Source organism: Dromiciops gliroides, chromosome 6 (assembly GCF_019393635.1).
Source record: "Dromiciops gliroides isolate mDroGli1 chromosome 6, mDroGli1.pri, whole genome shotgun sequence".
Lineage (NCBI taxonomy): Eukaryota > Metazoa > Chordata > Mammalia > Microbiotheria > Microbiotheriidae > Dromiciops > Dromiciops gliroides.
In genome coordinates this window covers 261451462-261467311 of record NC_057866.1, presented here as the reverse complement: position 1 = coordinate 261467311, position 15850 = coordinate 261451462, and the positions used below count along the sequence as shown (strand labels likewise).

General features: G+C 40.0%; 1 protein-coding gene across 7 annotated transcripts in view; it reads right to left on the bottom strand.

Moving 5' to 3' along the window:
• The window catches only part of ANKRD17 (ankyrin repeat domain 17), a 152933-nt gene that overhangs the window by 66778 nt on the left and 70305 nt on the right, over positions 1-15850 (bottom strand). For all 7 annotated transcript variants that reach the window (XM_043970665.1, XM_043970666.1, XM_043970660.1 and 4 more), the window contains exons 6-8: positions 15117-15350; positions 12001-12095; positions 579-816 (exon numbers count right to left, since the gene is read on the bottom strand). In XM_043970665.1, coding sequence (XP_043826600.1) covers positions 579-816; positions 12001-12095; positions 15117-15350 — 567 coding nt within the window. The remainder of the gene's footprint in view (positions 1-578; positions 817-12000; positions 12096-15116; positions 15351-15850) is intronic.

Below are 15850 nucleotides of genomic sequence, written 5' to 3'. Positions count from 1 at the left end.
AGTGAAAAATGTTTTTTCTTTTATTTTAAAAGACACTGAAAATATATTCTTGCACAGCTTTTATTTCAAGTGTGAATTTCAAAGAAGCTTACATTTAGCCATGTATTAGTACAGAAATAAAGATTGAAAAATATACTTAAACTTCAGTTTACTTTTTTCTTTTGTCAAAATGAAGCATTATCAAAAATATCAATAATGAAAGGGGGGAGGAAATGACCACAAGAATATATCAAGCTTTTCCTCTAACATGATTTAATCGAATTACATTGGATCATGGGATAATAGGCTCTTAGACAAAAGAGCAGAGAAATTACCAAGTTCAGTCTCTCCATAAAGAAAGAGTAAGTCAATTTTTCAAAACAAGAGGAAAATGGTAGAGCTGGGATTTGAGAATGGATCCTCTCATTCCAAATACAAGGCTTTTTCTACCACATCCCACTGTAGTTCAAGTGCATTAAGTTCCCTTTCAGCAAGTTTTTTAAGTATATTATAAACTACTTACTGAGGTAATTCCTATAGAAAAAATAATGGAAATCTGGCATATTCAGAGTCTTAAAACATGCTATTAACTTAGTTACCTTGACCCAGAAGCAAGGCCACCATCTCTTCATGCCCCTCTCTGGCTGCTTCCATGAGTGGTGTATAACCTTCATCATTGACCTCTTCCAAGTTGGCTCCACGCTCGATGAGCAGTGCTGCTAGTTCCACATGCCCTCCGCAGGCAGCTAAGGTCAGTGGGGACTCAAATGAATCAGCAGGCATATTCACTTGTGCACCACTGTCAAGAAGTAACCTGGCCACTTCAACATGGCCATCCTGGGCACAAAAGAAGGGGGGGGGGGGGTTTACAAAAGAGCAGTACATACAGGTAATAAGAAATCTAAAAGTTCTGGGTTAGTTTTCTATAATTCCATCTTAACCCAATGCCACTTTTTTCAAGTAAAGAATAGTGACTAATATTGGGCCACATGATTTAATATCATGTTTAAGTCCACAAGACTTTTATACATCTCTTTGGGACTTTATGGCATAAGGAAGAGGAAAAGGAGGCAGTGGACAAAAGAAATACAAGATAAGGTTTAACACTAAAACAGAGTATAATCTGACTGGGCAGACAACAGTGGAATAAGAAAAAAAACAAACACAAGGTGGTATATTACCAAACTCAAAATCCTGTGAGGATTATTAAATGCTATATGAATAACTAAACTGAAATGAAAAGTCACTGAGTTCCAGAGTCCCTCTCTTCCTTTAAAATGCGGCTTCAACTGTCTTGTATTTAACTTTGAAGATTAGATTCATATGTATGCGATCTTTATTTTTATATGTACTTGTCTCCCCAATTAGATTGTAAATTCGCTTACAGCAGGCCTTGTTTCAGCCTTTGTATGCATATGCCCAGTGCCCTACACAGTGTAATTTAAGTGACTAAAAGTAGGATTCAAATCCCAGAAAAATCCAGGATAAAACATTAACAAGATAGTTGGTGAATATTTAAAGGACTCAGTGGTTACAAACAGTGAGTAAGCCTTCATCAAGAACAAGCAATGTCTTACTAAACTGATTTCCTTTCCTGCACTGGCAAATGAAGGGAGATAATGTCCACACAGTTTACCTTTTTAAAAAAGGTTTTGATAACATGTCTCATACATATCTTATGGAGAAGATAATGACTTACAGACCAGGTTTAGCAGTCAGTATGCAGGGATCTGTGCTGTTGACCATTTCTAACCATGACAGGGATAAAGGTATTCACAGATGAAATGCTCATCAAATTTGGATGTGACATGATAAAACTGGAAGAGATAGCTAACAAACTGGATGTCAGTGTTAGGATCCCAAAAGATTTTGACAGGCGAAAGCACTAAGCTGAATCAAATAAAATGAAATTCAATGGGGAAAAATATGAAGTTTTACATGAGTTCAAAATCAACTTTCCAAGTACCAGGTAAAGAGGCATAGCTTGATAACCTTGGTCTGAAAAAGATTTAAGGGTTTTAATATACTGCAGTCGTGGGGCGGCTGGGTGGTGCAGTGGATAGATAGAGCACCGGCCCTGGATTCAGGAGGACCTGAGTTCAAATCCAGCCTCAGACACTTAACACTTACTGGCTGAGTGACCCTGGGCAAGTCAACTGTGATGTGGCACCTAAACAATATCCATGGGATCTTGAGCTATACTAGAAAAAAATCACTTTCATGACTAAGGAAGTGCTGGTGCCTCAGTATTCTGCCCATCGCAGCCTTCACCTGGAGTACCAAGTTGAATTCCAGAGACCAGTCTGAGGATACGCCTAAGCTGAAAAGCCTCCAGAGAAGAGTCAGTGTGGTGGAGGGCCTTGAGCCCATGTCACACTGGGGATGTTTAACTTAAGGAAAATTTATCTGGAGAATATGATAACTTTCTTAAGTAGCCGAGGAGGTCTCATATGGACTTACAGGTCTGACTGGATGTGTTCTGTTTTTCATCAGAACACAAGAAAGAGATAGAAACTGCAAAGAAGCCAATTTGGATTTAGTGTCAGGAAAAACGCCCCACCTGGAGCTATCCCAGAGTGCAATGGGCTGCTTCCAGAGATGGTGAGCATGCACAGAGCAGACATGGTAGGTGGTATCCAGGGATCTGTGCAATGATATGGATAAATGCACAGATGAAATGCCTATCCGATCGGGATATGACATAAAGCCAAAAGAAATAGCTAACCAACTGGAGGAGAGATATTGGATCCAAGTATTGTCATTCCCTGCAGGTTTTCAAGAGACTTGTCAGCTATTCATTTCAGGCAAGAGTTGGATCAGATAACCACTGGGGTCCCTTCCGACTCTCAAAATCTTGTGATCTGAGATGGACATTAATGGTTTGGAAGGATAGGGACACATGAAGAAGGTGAAGAACATTCCCAATAAAGAGGTAAGCATAAAAAGACAGCACCAAAGGAACCAGAATAAGAACATAAAGAAAGAACTCACAGAACTGTAGTGGAAAATTCACATTCTGAAACACTGGGAGTTGTAGTTTGAAATGACAGATGGCCTTGAATACCAGACTAAACAATATAAGCCCTTATAGGCTCTTAAGGGAAGAAAGTAAGTATGTCTTAAGAAATTATACTTGATTAAAATCCAAGATGCCTCCGGTAGCATTCTCAAAGATAATACCCATCAAAAGATAAGAACTCAGGTAAGAGAAGAATTCCTGTTTCATTCTCTGGAATTCCAGTCAGAAACTATTTTTTCCACACTGGGGCACTGCAAAGCACTCTGTCCAGGGTGTTTGGCTAAATAAATCTTTCTGTTAACTGCTGGATGATCTCTGGGTATCTCATTACCTGCCTGAGTCAGGCCCAGCTCAGAACAAATGACCAAGTCATGCAGGATTGGAAAATAATGACCGCGTTGAAGGAGGGGGTGTAGCACAGGGGGTGTAGCACAGAGGGCAGCCTCCAGGCTTCTAAAGGCATTAAACTCCCTGCTCCCTGCCCCAGGGAAATTAGGGAGTCAACTGGGACCGTTCAGCAAGAAGAAATAAATATAAATCTACTAAAAGTCTTTGAGAACAGGGGTTTTCTGTTTGTTCAGCCATTTCAGGAGTGCCCGACTCTTCCCGACTCCTCTGTAAGAGTTTCCTTGGCAGAGACACTGGCGTGGTTGGTCATTTCCTCATCCAGCTTATTTTACAGATGAGGAAGTTGAGGCAAAGAGGGTGAAGTGACTTGCCCAGGATCACACAGCTACTAATTTGAACTTGGGAAGATGTGTCTCCCTGACACCAAGCCCAGCATTCTGTGCACGGTGGCACCGCCTAGCTGTCCATAAGACAGCCCCTCAGTTACACTGTCTCTTAGCCCCACTTGCTGTCCTCTCCCTGGCTGGTCTAGCCTAGTAAATTAAGGCTCTTCCACATCCTGTGGGGGAGGTTTGTCACAGAACTCCTCTTCAAACAAGCCAGAAGGTGTTTTTTTTTTTTTTGGAAAGCATCTCTCTCCCCAATTAAAAAAAAAAAAAGGGTAAATAAGAGGGGGGGGAGGTTCAGTCTTAGCCGGGAAGTAGTTGCCTGTGGAGTTTTCATGGCCATCACCTCACTGCTTCAAATATGGCCCACCAAAAGTAAGAACCTGTTCAGCTTTCAGGGAGTCATTTACATTTGATTGAAGGAAGAAGTGTTTGGTTTTAAATGGCTTTTTGGATATGATGATGTAGTAGAACCAGCAGTCCTGTCTTGTCCAAAATGGGTAAGGTGTGAAGAGGGACCCCTAACACCAAAAGGATGCAAACCAAGGCAGATTCGCGGAATTTTAAGACTGCTAACTGTACTGAATAAACTGTTTGGGTTTTTTATTTCGTCTCGATTTGTTTTTCATATGGAGTACAAGGGGACAACCAGAATTGTGCCAGATGGTTTTGATTATGATTCTTTGGTGCGAGCAAGTACAGGAAGGTGCTGAAAAGGGCAAAGTTTAAAGCCTCCCAGGAGCTAAGAGACCTTCGTAGAATGAGAACTATGGAAAATGTACCGTTGAATACCCCACCTGATTTCCTGAGGACAAACCTGCTTAAGAAATATTAATGGCGACTCTCTGGGACTCGGGCCCCACCAAGCTGCCCTCCTTATCCCAGCAGAAATGACAACTACTTGCAAATATACCAGCCTCCAAGCCTGGCTGTGCTTCTCTATATTTTCTTTTCTGCCCTTCTCAGAGCAAAGGTAGATAATCCTAAACTGGACACTCCTAGTCTCAGTGGCAACTATTTGCTTTGACAATGTCAAGTGTTTAGAAGGACAACCCCTCACTCAAACACTAGGTGGAGGAATGCTCTCCACAGAACAAGAAGGGGAAGAGCCAAGGGGACCAATACAGGTCCCAGAATAGATACAGCAAGGCCCCTTGCATACAGTAATTTGGCCCCTCCAAATTACTTTTTGCTACAACATTTCTCCAGGGAGGCTTTGAAGACAAAGGGATGAGATTGTTAGGAGATGACACCAAAAGAAAGGTGAAAATATCTACACAGCCCTCTCTACCACTGAAGGGGGGCAGCCCCTCAAAGGACTTGATATCCCTTCCCTCCCTACCATGGAGCTCTCAGAGAGAATTGGGTCCTAGCGAATGGGGAAAGGAAGCTCTCCATCATCCATGAGGAAGAGGAGTGACTGGGCAGTGTCTTTTCTTTGCTATTCCTGCTCATGGTCACCTCAAAAGAACAAACCGTATCAAAAGATCTGGCATTGTCCACTGTGCAGACCTGACCATTATTTTAATGTGAATGTGGTTCCTTTCCAGAAAAGGGGGGACAAGCCTGGGATTTCTGGTACACTTTTTCCCATATTTATCCAATTATTTAGGGGGCTGTAGTTACATTGTCTGTTCTTTTGTTTATTATATTTCTATTTTAGTTTTTTTGAAATCTTGAGGTCAGTTACATCCCTTTGAAGGACTGTTTTTTTTAGCTTAATTTTTTTTTTTGGAAAGGGGGGGCAGGGTGTTACATCCCTAAAATCACGTAAGTTGTGGAAGATAAACCTCAAGGACTTTCCCAACAAGGGATTTTATATGGTAGGAACGATATCCTAAACCCTGACCCTTCTGTAATTTTGGTTAACTGTTTCTTAAAAGGTATTAAGTATTAAAGCCATGCTCCTGACTGGGTATAGATAGGGACTAAGGACTCATAGAGCTGATAGCACATTCTGATGCTTAGTTAGTAGACTGCCATGGGTAATTCAGTCAAAGGAGCTTTGCTCAGTTGAACTGACTTGAGGTATACCCAGTGCTTGTCCTCAATTCTTGTTCTGTATCCTCCTCTACTCATTACTACTCCATTTACTCTACTTATTAAGTGCCCACTATATGCCAGGTGCTCTGGTACAAGTGCTGGATGGTACAAAGAGGCAAAAGACAGTCTCTGCTCTCAAGGAACTGACAGTATAATGGGGGAGACCAAAAGCAAATATATACACAAAAACTACATACATGATAATGAGGAAATAATTAACAAAGGGAAGGCTCTAGAATTAAGAGGGGTTGGGAAAGACTTCCTGTAGAAGGTGGGTTTTAGTTTGGACTTGAAGGGATTTTGTATTGATCCTGAAAGTGAATGAGACCTAAGGGAAGTTGCTGATGGGTGTGTGTGTGTGTGTGTGTGAAAGAGAGAGAGAGAGAGAGAGAGAGAGAGACAGAGACAGAGACAGAGACAGAAACACAGAAAGACAAACAGACACAGACAGGGTGTAATCTATTCTTTACGAAAATCATTCTGATGTTTGAATGAAAAATGGAATGGATCTGGAAAGAATCTTGATGAAGGCCAAGCTACTGCTTGGATGGCCTATGAATGTCTCATTTCATTCTAATATTGAATATAAATTACCAAGGGACTGCCCTGAGTCACAATGAGGTCAGAAGAGCAAGCCAAAATACAAAAAAGAGGCTACAAGGTCAATCCAGATTACCAGATTATCACTGGAGAAAGCAAGACAGACAAAATCATTAATGGGACCTTCTGATGATCGTGTTTCCATTTACAGATCTATTCCTAGTGCACTACTTTAGGAGTCTGGATAGACCAAAGAAGAAAGGTGGGAGCTCACGTACCTCCCTTCTTTACTGATGCTGGAAGTGAATACTTGTATTGGATAGTTTTGCTAAACTGCTTTTTTTTTTTTAACTCTTTTATATCCATTGTTACAAAAGATTCTAGAGTGGGGCAAGGAATAATTTGAAAAATGAAGACAAAAAAAGAAATCAAAAGCTTTCTAAAAACTAATTTAAATTGTAGAGTCAAAATATAAACAGCTACTACAACAGAACAGTAAATTTTTACATGATCATAATATACAGGATGCCCAAAAAAAGTCTAGTGCAATCTTAAGCCATAGAGCAAAGAAGAGCTCAAGACTGAGGTATTTCACGCAGAGGAATGAGGAGTGGAAAAGAGAGGGACTTGGAAGCTGGCTTAGTGATAGTAAGGATAACATGAAAAACAGAAAGAACTCTAGCATATATGTGCACACAAACATACATACATGTATCCACAGGACACTAAAATAATTATCACATGACAGCTTAAGTAGAATTAAGTAGGGACTTTTATTCCGTCTTTTTTGACATTTATGTTTTAATTATTAAAAGTTACTTTTCCCTCCCCCGAGTGGAGGGAAAAAAAGAACTCTAGGCATTGGCAGGCACTTGGAATAGTCTTTTAAAATATCTTTATAGATTCTCTGGAAAAGGAAGTATCCAGTGAAACCTCAAGGACAGATGGCTTCCAGGTAGTGGTAAGGCCTCTAAGAAACTCTTCGGATGATTTTTGTGAACAGGCAGAAGACTGGGATAAATTCTGACAAATATTCAAACTAGTCACATTTAAAAAGGACTCCATGGGGGCAGCTAGGTGGTGCAGTGGATAGAGCACCGGCCCTGGAGTCAGGAGTACCTGAGTTCAAATCCAGCCTCAGACACTTAACACTTACTAGCTGTGTGACCCTGGGCAAGTCACTTAATCCCAATTGCCTCAATAAAAAAAAAAAAAAAAAAAAGGACTCCATGCTTGATGGCACTCTGTTGGTAGAACTGAAAGCTCTTCTAACTGTTCTAGGAAGTAATTTGGAATTTTGCCAAGAAAGTGACTAAAATGTCATCCTTTTACTGAGATGTCACTGCTAGGCATGTAACCCAAGGACACCAATATCCTTCCCTTTCCCTCCCCCAAAAAAGCCCTACACGCCAAAATATTTAGAGTAGCACTTTCAGCAACGAGAAACAAAGCAAATAATTCATGAGTAGGAAATACCTAAAAAAAAGCCTGTGGTACATGAATGTAAGAAATGATGAATATGATAAAATACATAGAAACAAGGGAAGACTTAAATTAACTGATGCAAAGGAAACAGAAACAAGAAAAAAATTGTACACAACAATGTAAATGAAAAGAAAAAATAATTTAAAAATGAGTAGCGTGGGGAAAAACTAAATGCTGTGAAATTATAATGAACATTATAAATTCTTATTAAATTATAATCAACCTCTTAAGTAAGACATTGGAGAAAGAGTTTCCTCAGCTTTTTCAGAGACAAGAACCCATGGGTATAGAACACCACACACAATATGTACTAGTTGGTTTTCCTTATCAGTTTGTTTTAAGAGAGAGCTCTCTGGAAAAGGAATCAGGAATGACCATACTGGAAAATGTAAAGATGCAAAAACACAAGATACCAAAAACATTCTTCCAAGTTAAAAAAAAAAAAAAGACCCTGAGCTATCCCAGGATTCATAGCTGGAGGACCTTAGAGGATTTTCCAGTAGAGTTTCTTCATTTTACTCATAAGCAAAGTGATTTGACCAGGGTCAAACAACTGGTGTCTCCTAATTCCAATTTGAATGCTCTTAAGGCTCTACAGGTCTATCCCTCAGGATTCTATACCATGATAAAGAATAAAGAACTTCATCATGAAGGGAAATGAAGACATAAAAAACATTGTAAGCCTTTTTTATTACACTGTGTCATGTTTGGAAGAACAAGTGCAATTTTGGTTCCCTGTACTTCATGCAAAATATGAGACCAGAGAAGAACTCAAGTGGGGAATGCAAAAATGATAAGGAATGGCCAGTTTTATGAGAAAAATTATTAAATATAAGAATTTTCGGCGCAACTAAGTGGCTCAGTGCATAAAGCACCGGCCCTGGATTCAGGAGTATCTGAGTTTAAATCCGGCCTCAGACACTTGACACTTACTAGTGTAACGATTGGAATAACGCCACCTGCTGGATACTTACTGTAGAAGAGTTCTGCCCATGAAGGGAAGGTCTTTGAGGGCAAGACCAGGAGTCAGGAAGTGACACGGGCTAGTGGGAGGAGGAAGGAAGAGACTGGCGCTCAGTCTGGCGCTCTTTCCTGGGGACGCTGGCGGAGAAGGGAGCTAAAAATGTGCTCTCCCTTTAATAGATAGAAATCTAGGCCTTTCTCTCTCTCTTTACCAAATTCTTGTTTTCCTTAATAAATGCTTAAAAGCCTAACTCTTGCTAAAGCTTATAATTTATTGGCGACCACTCATTAGATATTTTAGACAGACTAGCTAGAATTTTAGCCCTTAACACTAGCTGTGTGACCCTGGGCAAGTCACTTAACCCCTATTGCCCCACCCAAAGAAAAAAAACCTCTCCATCCAGAAAAGGGGGGAAAGGGGGGGAGAGAGAAGAAATGGAACAGAATTTTTAAAAAATTAAATCATGAAAGGCCTAAGACATTTATAAACGTACTTACAAAATCCTGAAACAGCAGGTTCAAAGAACATTCCTATAATTTCCCTCCTACCTACATGCAGGCTCATGCCTCCTGAAATGAGCAAAAAGATCTTCACTTGAATCTGCCACTCCCTTTCAAGTTATCATCCTAGTTTTCTCCTCTCCAAGATGAAGATGGTTGGTAGCAGCAGCAGCAAACAGTTATCCAGTCCTTGCTGCGTATCAAACACTTAGCAACCATTCTCTCATCTAGCCCTCACTCTCTCCAGGACCTCCAATGCAGCCCATTCCTGTCTCCAGCCCTCCTGAATACCACAGTCATCTCAAGTCACCAACATTCTTTTCGATACTAAATTCAACAGCCTCTTCCAATTCTCAGTCTGTATTCTCGGTCATTTTGCTGCTTGGACATCTCTGATTACCATCTTCTTTGCCTTTATTATAACCATTATTCAAAGTTCAGTTCTGTAACTTGTTTACTTCTTACTTTGCACTTGCCAAAAGATTTCATTAACTCCTTCTGGGCTCAATTAATACCTCTATATAAAAGATCCCTAAATCTATAAATCCAGCCCTAAGCTCTCGAGTCTTCCAAGAGCAACTTCCTGCTAGACCATCATAACCTCAACGTGTTCAATGTTGCACTCAACATTCCATCAAATTTTATCTCATATTAGCTATTAACACCATCCTCCGCATCACCCTGGTTTATAATCTTAAGAAGCATACTTGGGGCAGCTAGGTGGCGCAGTGGATAGAGCACCAGCCCTGGAGTCAGGAGGACCTGAGTTCAAATCCGGCCTCAGGCACTTGACACTTACTAGCTGTGTGACCCTGGGCAAGTCACTTAACCCCAACTGCCTCACTAAAAAAAAAAAAAGAAGCAGCAGCAGCATACTTGAATCTTTTCTTTTTAATTCCTCACATTCAATCAAGTCACAAGACCTTGATTTAATCTCTACAATTTTTCATACAGTAATCAATAAACACTGATTAAGTACCCTACTATGTAACAGGCATCACGCTGAGAATAAAAAAGAGCCAAAAGACAGTCTTGGCCTTCTGGGAGCTTACAACATGTAAAGCAATTTATACACAAAGTGAGCTATAGGCAGGCTAAATTGGAAATGAAGCAATCAACGAATTTATATATGTATACTGGTGTGCAAAAACAATCAAGGCAAGCCAAAAATAAGCTGAAATTACAATGCATATTTTCCAAAAATAAACCCTGCCCTATTCCAATTAGGTCATGGCTTGGTCCAAGAAGTGCTGGTGAAAACGAACTCTCGTTTTCCCCCAAATATGGCATGTTTGCTACATGAACATCTCTACTGGGATTGATCTGTTCTCCCTATGATACAGACATAGCACAATGTTCTCTTGTCTGAGGCACAGATGGAAATCAGTCTCCTTCTAGAAAACGATTATGAATTAAGTCTATACAGATGCCCCGCTATCTGCAGACGCCATCCTGAGTTCTGGAAGAGACTCAAAATTGGAATAGTGATCCTGCCATCGTTGAGCTTATACCCCAGCAGTGGACATGACATAAGCGCAAACAATGAAAACATACAATGTAATGCATTTGAGTAATTAAAAACCAAGTGGGATGCTGAGATCTGTGTGGGAAGGTCATAACAAAAGGAAAGTTGTATGGGAGAGATCTTTTCGGAAATCTTTTACAGAATGGGTAGGCAGCGTTCAGCTAGACAAAAGGTAGAATGAAATAGAACAGGAGAATAAACCCAGGTAACGAAATGGTGAGAGTTCAGTTCAGGACGTGTTTAGCAACGATCTCAAGCGCCCTAGAGATAAAGCTGGAAAGACAGGGTGGTGTTAATTTGTAAAGGACATGGAATGAACAGCAGGTGACCCAGCCCAATGTCTCCAGGGATATAGATGTAGTAGGTCTTGTCAAGGGGCAACAGTCATAGTGACAGGGTAGTCATGTGGTGCCTCCTGTGGGACCCTAGAATGAGGGAATCCTTTCCCTGGCCCCTCACATTTTTATGTGCAGAAAGCAAGCATGAAGGAGTTAAGACATGAGCCAGTGTTAGCTGACCTACCAGCCAGTTGGTAGATTAGAATTTAAACATGGACTACAAGCTGTTCTACTCATGGACTGCTGTTCAAAATACAATATTCAGAGGTCACTCCCCAAACAATAGAGGAGTAGGACTGAAGTGAAAAAACAGGTATCACAAGGGTCCTCTATGCATGAAAGCACTAAAGCATAACAAAGATAGAAAAGAAAGCCAAAATGCAAGAGGAAAAATGACCATCATACTCACCCCTGATCTATGTAAACAAAAAGGTACCATATTCTTTCCTTTCCTGGCCCACAAACCAGGCTGTCTAATTAAATGTACTTTTCTTTGTAACTGCATTTAATTATGATTTTTGTGATCTAAAATGGCAAAGAAAGATTCTTGTGGTCATTCCACCAAAGTTCCATGATAGACCATGTTTTCCAAAACTTTCCTACTTTCAAATCTATTATGAAGAAGCCAAATTAAAGACAAGAGAACATACAGGGTTCTTTGGCTAGAAGCAAACTGAAGGTAGGTCATACTGGAAATCTCAGATGATTTGGGTTAGCCCTAACCAATAATACTATAAGAAAACGATGAGAAAATTAACAATAGTCTGATGACATTCTTGCACAGCAAAGACAATCAGTATGTTCAATGAGTAGATACATTTCATACCAACTCATCAAAACCAATGTTGATCATATCTACTTCACCAGGCTTACCATGCAGGCTTCCATTAAGGCAGTGTGCATCTCATCTGTTTTATGCTCTTGATCCGCACCAGCTTCTAGCAGAAACCTCACCATTTCTAAGTGACCTAAACCAAAAGTAGACCAGATTACTTAAGAAAAAAAATTCCATCATTCCTAAATTGAACAGTTGCCATTAAACTTTATTTCACTAGTTGAGTTTCATTTCAAAGCAGAATTTAATTACAAGAGCACCAAAGTCAGGTAGAGGCAAGTAATTCATGAAAGACCCAAACTACTACTCTGTACCAACAATTTATCCTGCTGCCACTGAAGTTCAAATCAGAACAGATTTTCCTTTTGATATTGTTCCCTCTCCTAGCTCCCTTTCAAGGCTAGAAATGTTCTAAGTTCAACTAAACCTGAGAGGCTTTTGTGGAATAGTCTGGGAATCTAACACTGTTTAACACTATTTCTCTGCAAAAATTCATTTGAAATCCCAATTAATTAATATATAAATGAACTTTTTTGGAGAACAATCCATTGGTAAGTTGCATAACAAATTATTTTGAAACAATATCTACTAATTTCCAAAACAAAAGCCTCAAATAAGCCCATTCGAGTATTACTAAATCTAATATATTCATCATAGGAACCAACAATTAAATATGTAAAAAGCCAAATAAAATTAATCCTTCATTCATCTGACATAAATAAGGACCACACTCTTGATGAGTTCGTGTTCCAGATTACTTAACAAATCGTAGCACGGTGTCTGGCACACAGTAGGTGCTTAATAAATGCTTACTGATATTTCCGCAATGATATCATACACATCAATAACTATACTCTTGTAGATGCAGATGATGAGAAGCAAAGACATACTAACCACAAGGGATATCCTTTGCTTTTTTTTTTAAAAAGTCCCTTGCTTTTTTAGCCATATCTCATTCTCATAAAGGCAGAATGCAAAACTTGAGTTTTATTACCTGCAGTGCAGAATAAAATGGCTAATTTTCTATAAAATTATTTATTAAATCAAAGGCATTATTTTCTCCCAAGTTCATGCTTAACCCTACAAAAAGTTTCATTTCAACTGTTTGCCCTTTCTTGCATAATTCAGAATATTCTCATTCCTGCAGAACCAACAAAATGGGCCACGGATGGTGCTTTGTCAGTTTCAAATCATTCGTGCTCATGACTGCTCAAGGATTGGGGAAGGCTAGAGACTGTCCAAAGACAAGGTGAGGCCTGGCCAGAGCTGGCAGGCTTCCCCAAAACCACGCCGGTTTCACCATCGCTGTTCTAGGCACAAACAGCATAATGAAATCCGTTTTCTGAGAAAACCAGAAATTTACTCAACAACCAATTTTGCACAGGTAAATGCAACTCGGCTTCAAATAATCCATCTTAATTTGTCTGAAATGCCAGATCCACCGACTCATTAGGAAACCTATGACTGAGTTCTACTGTATCTGGCCCTAAAAACCTTTTCAATTTTGCATATACAAATCTTTTCCCCTTAAGACCAGTAACTTGTAGGGGCAGCTAGGTGGCGCAGTGGAGAGAGCACTGGCCCTGGAGTCAGGAGGACCTGAGTTCAAATCTGGCCTCAGACACTTAACACTGACTAGCTGTGTGACCCTGGGCAAGTCACTTAACCCCAGTTGTCTCACACCCCCCCCCCCCAAAAAAAAGATCAGTAACTTGTGTTTTGGTGCTTTCCTTTTCACTAGAGCAAATTCGGTATGGATCCTACCAGTAAGCCTAATCCTACTCTGCTGCTTTATCCAATAATATCAGCAAATATTTATTGAAGTTTGCTTCTATTGCGCAGTGAATGACAGCTGTCATTTACTCTCTCCCAGCTTACTAACCTCAATGTCGCTCTGGGAGTGGTTTGGGGAGGGTCTGCCAAAGACAAAGGAGCTAAGGAAAATTGTTTGTTCAGACACTATGGGTGGGTTCTTCCTGAATGTTTCTTTGTGCCACAGATAGTATTTAGCTCGCCTCCTCAGGGAGGGGTGCGCTACTTTGACTAAGCAAAGTTGTTCAGTATTGACCATGTCTCCCACACAGGCCAATCAGAAGTACAGAAAGGAGAGTTGCTTTAAAGAGGCTTTAACCACCATCAACATCAGGTCTAACCTGAAACTCAAAGAAATTAAGCGGCTTCTGGTCACTGGTCACGCAGGTCTGGAGCAGAGTCAGAACTAGAACCCCGCTCTCTTGGCTCCCAGAGTTGGGTTTTACTGTTCTCACAGCTGTCTCCAAGATAAGCCTTCAGTGCCAATGAGGTGGCTAGACACTACAGAGCTTTAACCATTTCTTCTGGGTCAAAGGATCTAATACCTAGCCATTGATTTTGCAGCCACCTGGTTTTTTCCTTCCACTTTTTCTTTTCTTATCTTTCTTGTTTCCTTTCCCTGTTGATTCTCATTCTTCCCATCAAGCAACTGTTTTTGCAACAATCAGGAATCAATGAGCACGTTCATAAACCATAAAACCAACTAATATTGAGTGTTGATGACCTCTGGCTCTTAAAGTCTTTTAAAGAAAATGAACCCCAAAACTTCAGGGTCCAATGCCATTTATATGCCTACAGTTGCCAAAAGGTTACTCTGAGTTATTACCATACCTGAACTATTAGGAAATATACTGTTAATATGCACGGCTATTTGCTGTTATGGGCTACCATGATCAGGACAAAAAACACTCAGCATTACTTTGTGGTCCAAGATTAGCCCCATTATATTTTATTGGCCTGTGACCAACTGAAAGTGAAATAAATTCTGTAACTCAATCTATACTTTAAGCAGCTATTTACTGAGAACCAGTTCAAGTACTTTATTTGGAAAGAAATTCTATACTATAGGATGCAAATGTTTAGATTTTATTCTTTACTAAAACTAATCTGGAGGCAGCTAGGTGGCGCAGTGGTTAGAGCACTGGCCCTGGATTCAGGAGGACCTGAGTTCAAATCTGACCTCAGATACTTAGCACTAGCTGTGTGACCCTGGGCAAGTCACTTAACCCTAATTGCCTCACCAAAAAAAATTAAATAATAAAACTAATCTGACACCAGAAAAAAAATTAAAACTAAATTTTCATTTTTTCTGAAATAATGATTACATGTATGCATACTCTACCTTTGTAACAGGCTAAAGTCAGCGCACTCTCCTTAAATTCATTGGAATGCGTATTGATTCCAGCCCCATTTTCCAGAAGCAACCTGGCTACCTCCACATGACCGGCACTGCCTGCTTCCATGAGGGGAGTGTGACCATTCTCATTATGGTCCTCAATACTAGCACCAGATTCCAAGAGCACCTTTACAACGTCAACATAGCCTCCAGCACAGGCATATGTGAGTGCCGTGTTTCCTAGTTTAATGAGGAAAAAAAAGGACAGTTACACACAGAGAATAGGGATATATATGTATTTTTTTATCTACATGTATATAAATAAAAATATGTATATGTGAAATGTACAGTTAGCATTCTTAAATCCTAACTACAGTGGATTTTACTTGTTTAAAAATCTACTACCGGGGCAGCTAGGTGGCGCAGTGGATAGAGCACCAGCCCTGGAGTCAGGAGTACCTGAGTTCAAATCTGGCCTCAGACACTTAACACTTACTAGCTGTGTGACCCTGGGCAAGTCACTTAATCCCAATTGCCTCACTTAAAAAAAAAAATCTACTACCTAAATTCTTCTCTGCTTAAAATTAAGTCAGATATACAGAGGAAGCTGGAGTTTTTTCAGCATCAGATAATGAAAAGCATTAGCTTCAGAAAAGGCAAAAAAAGCTCATCTTTTTTCCAACAAAAGTCCTATAAGTTAGTCTTTTACCAAGCTTTTACTGTTTTCATTAGAAAGCTAT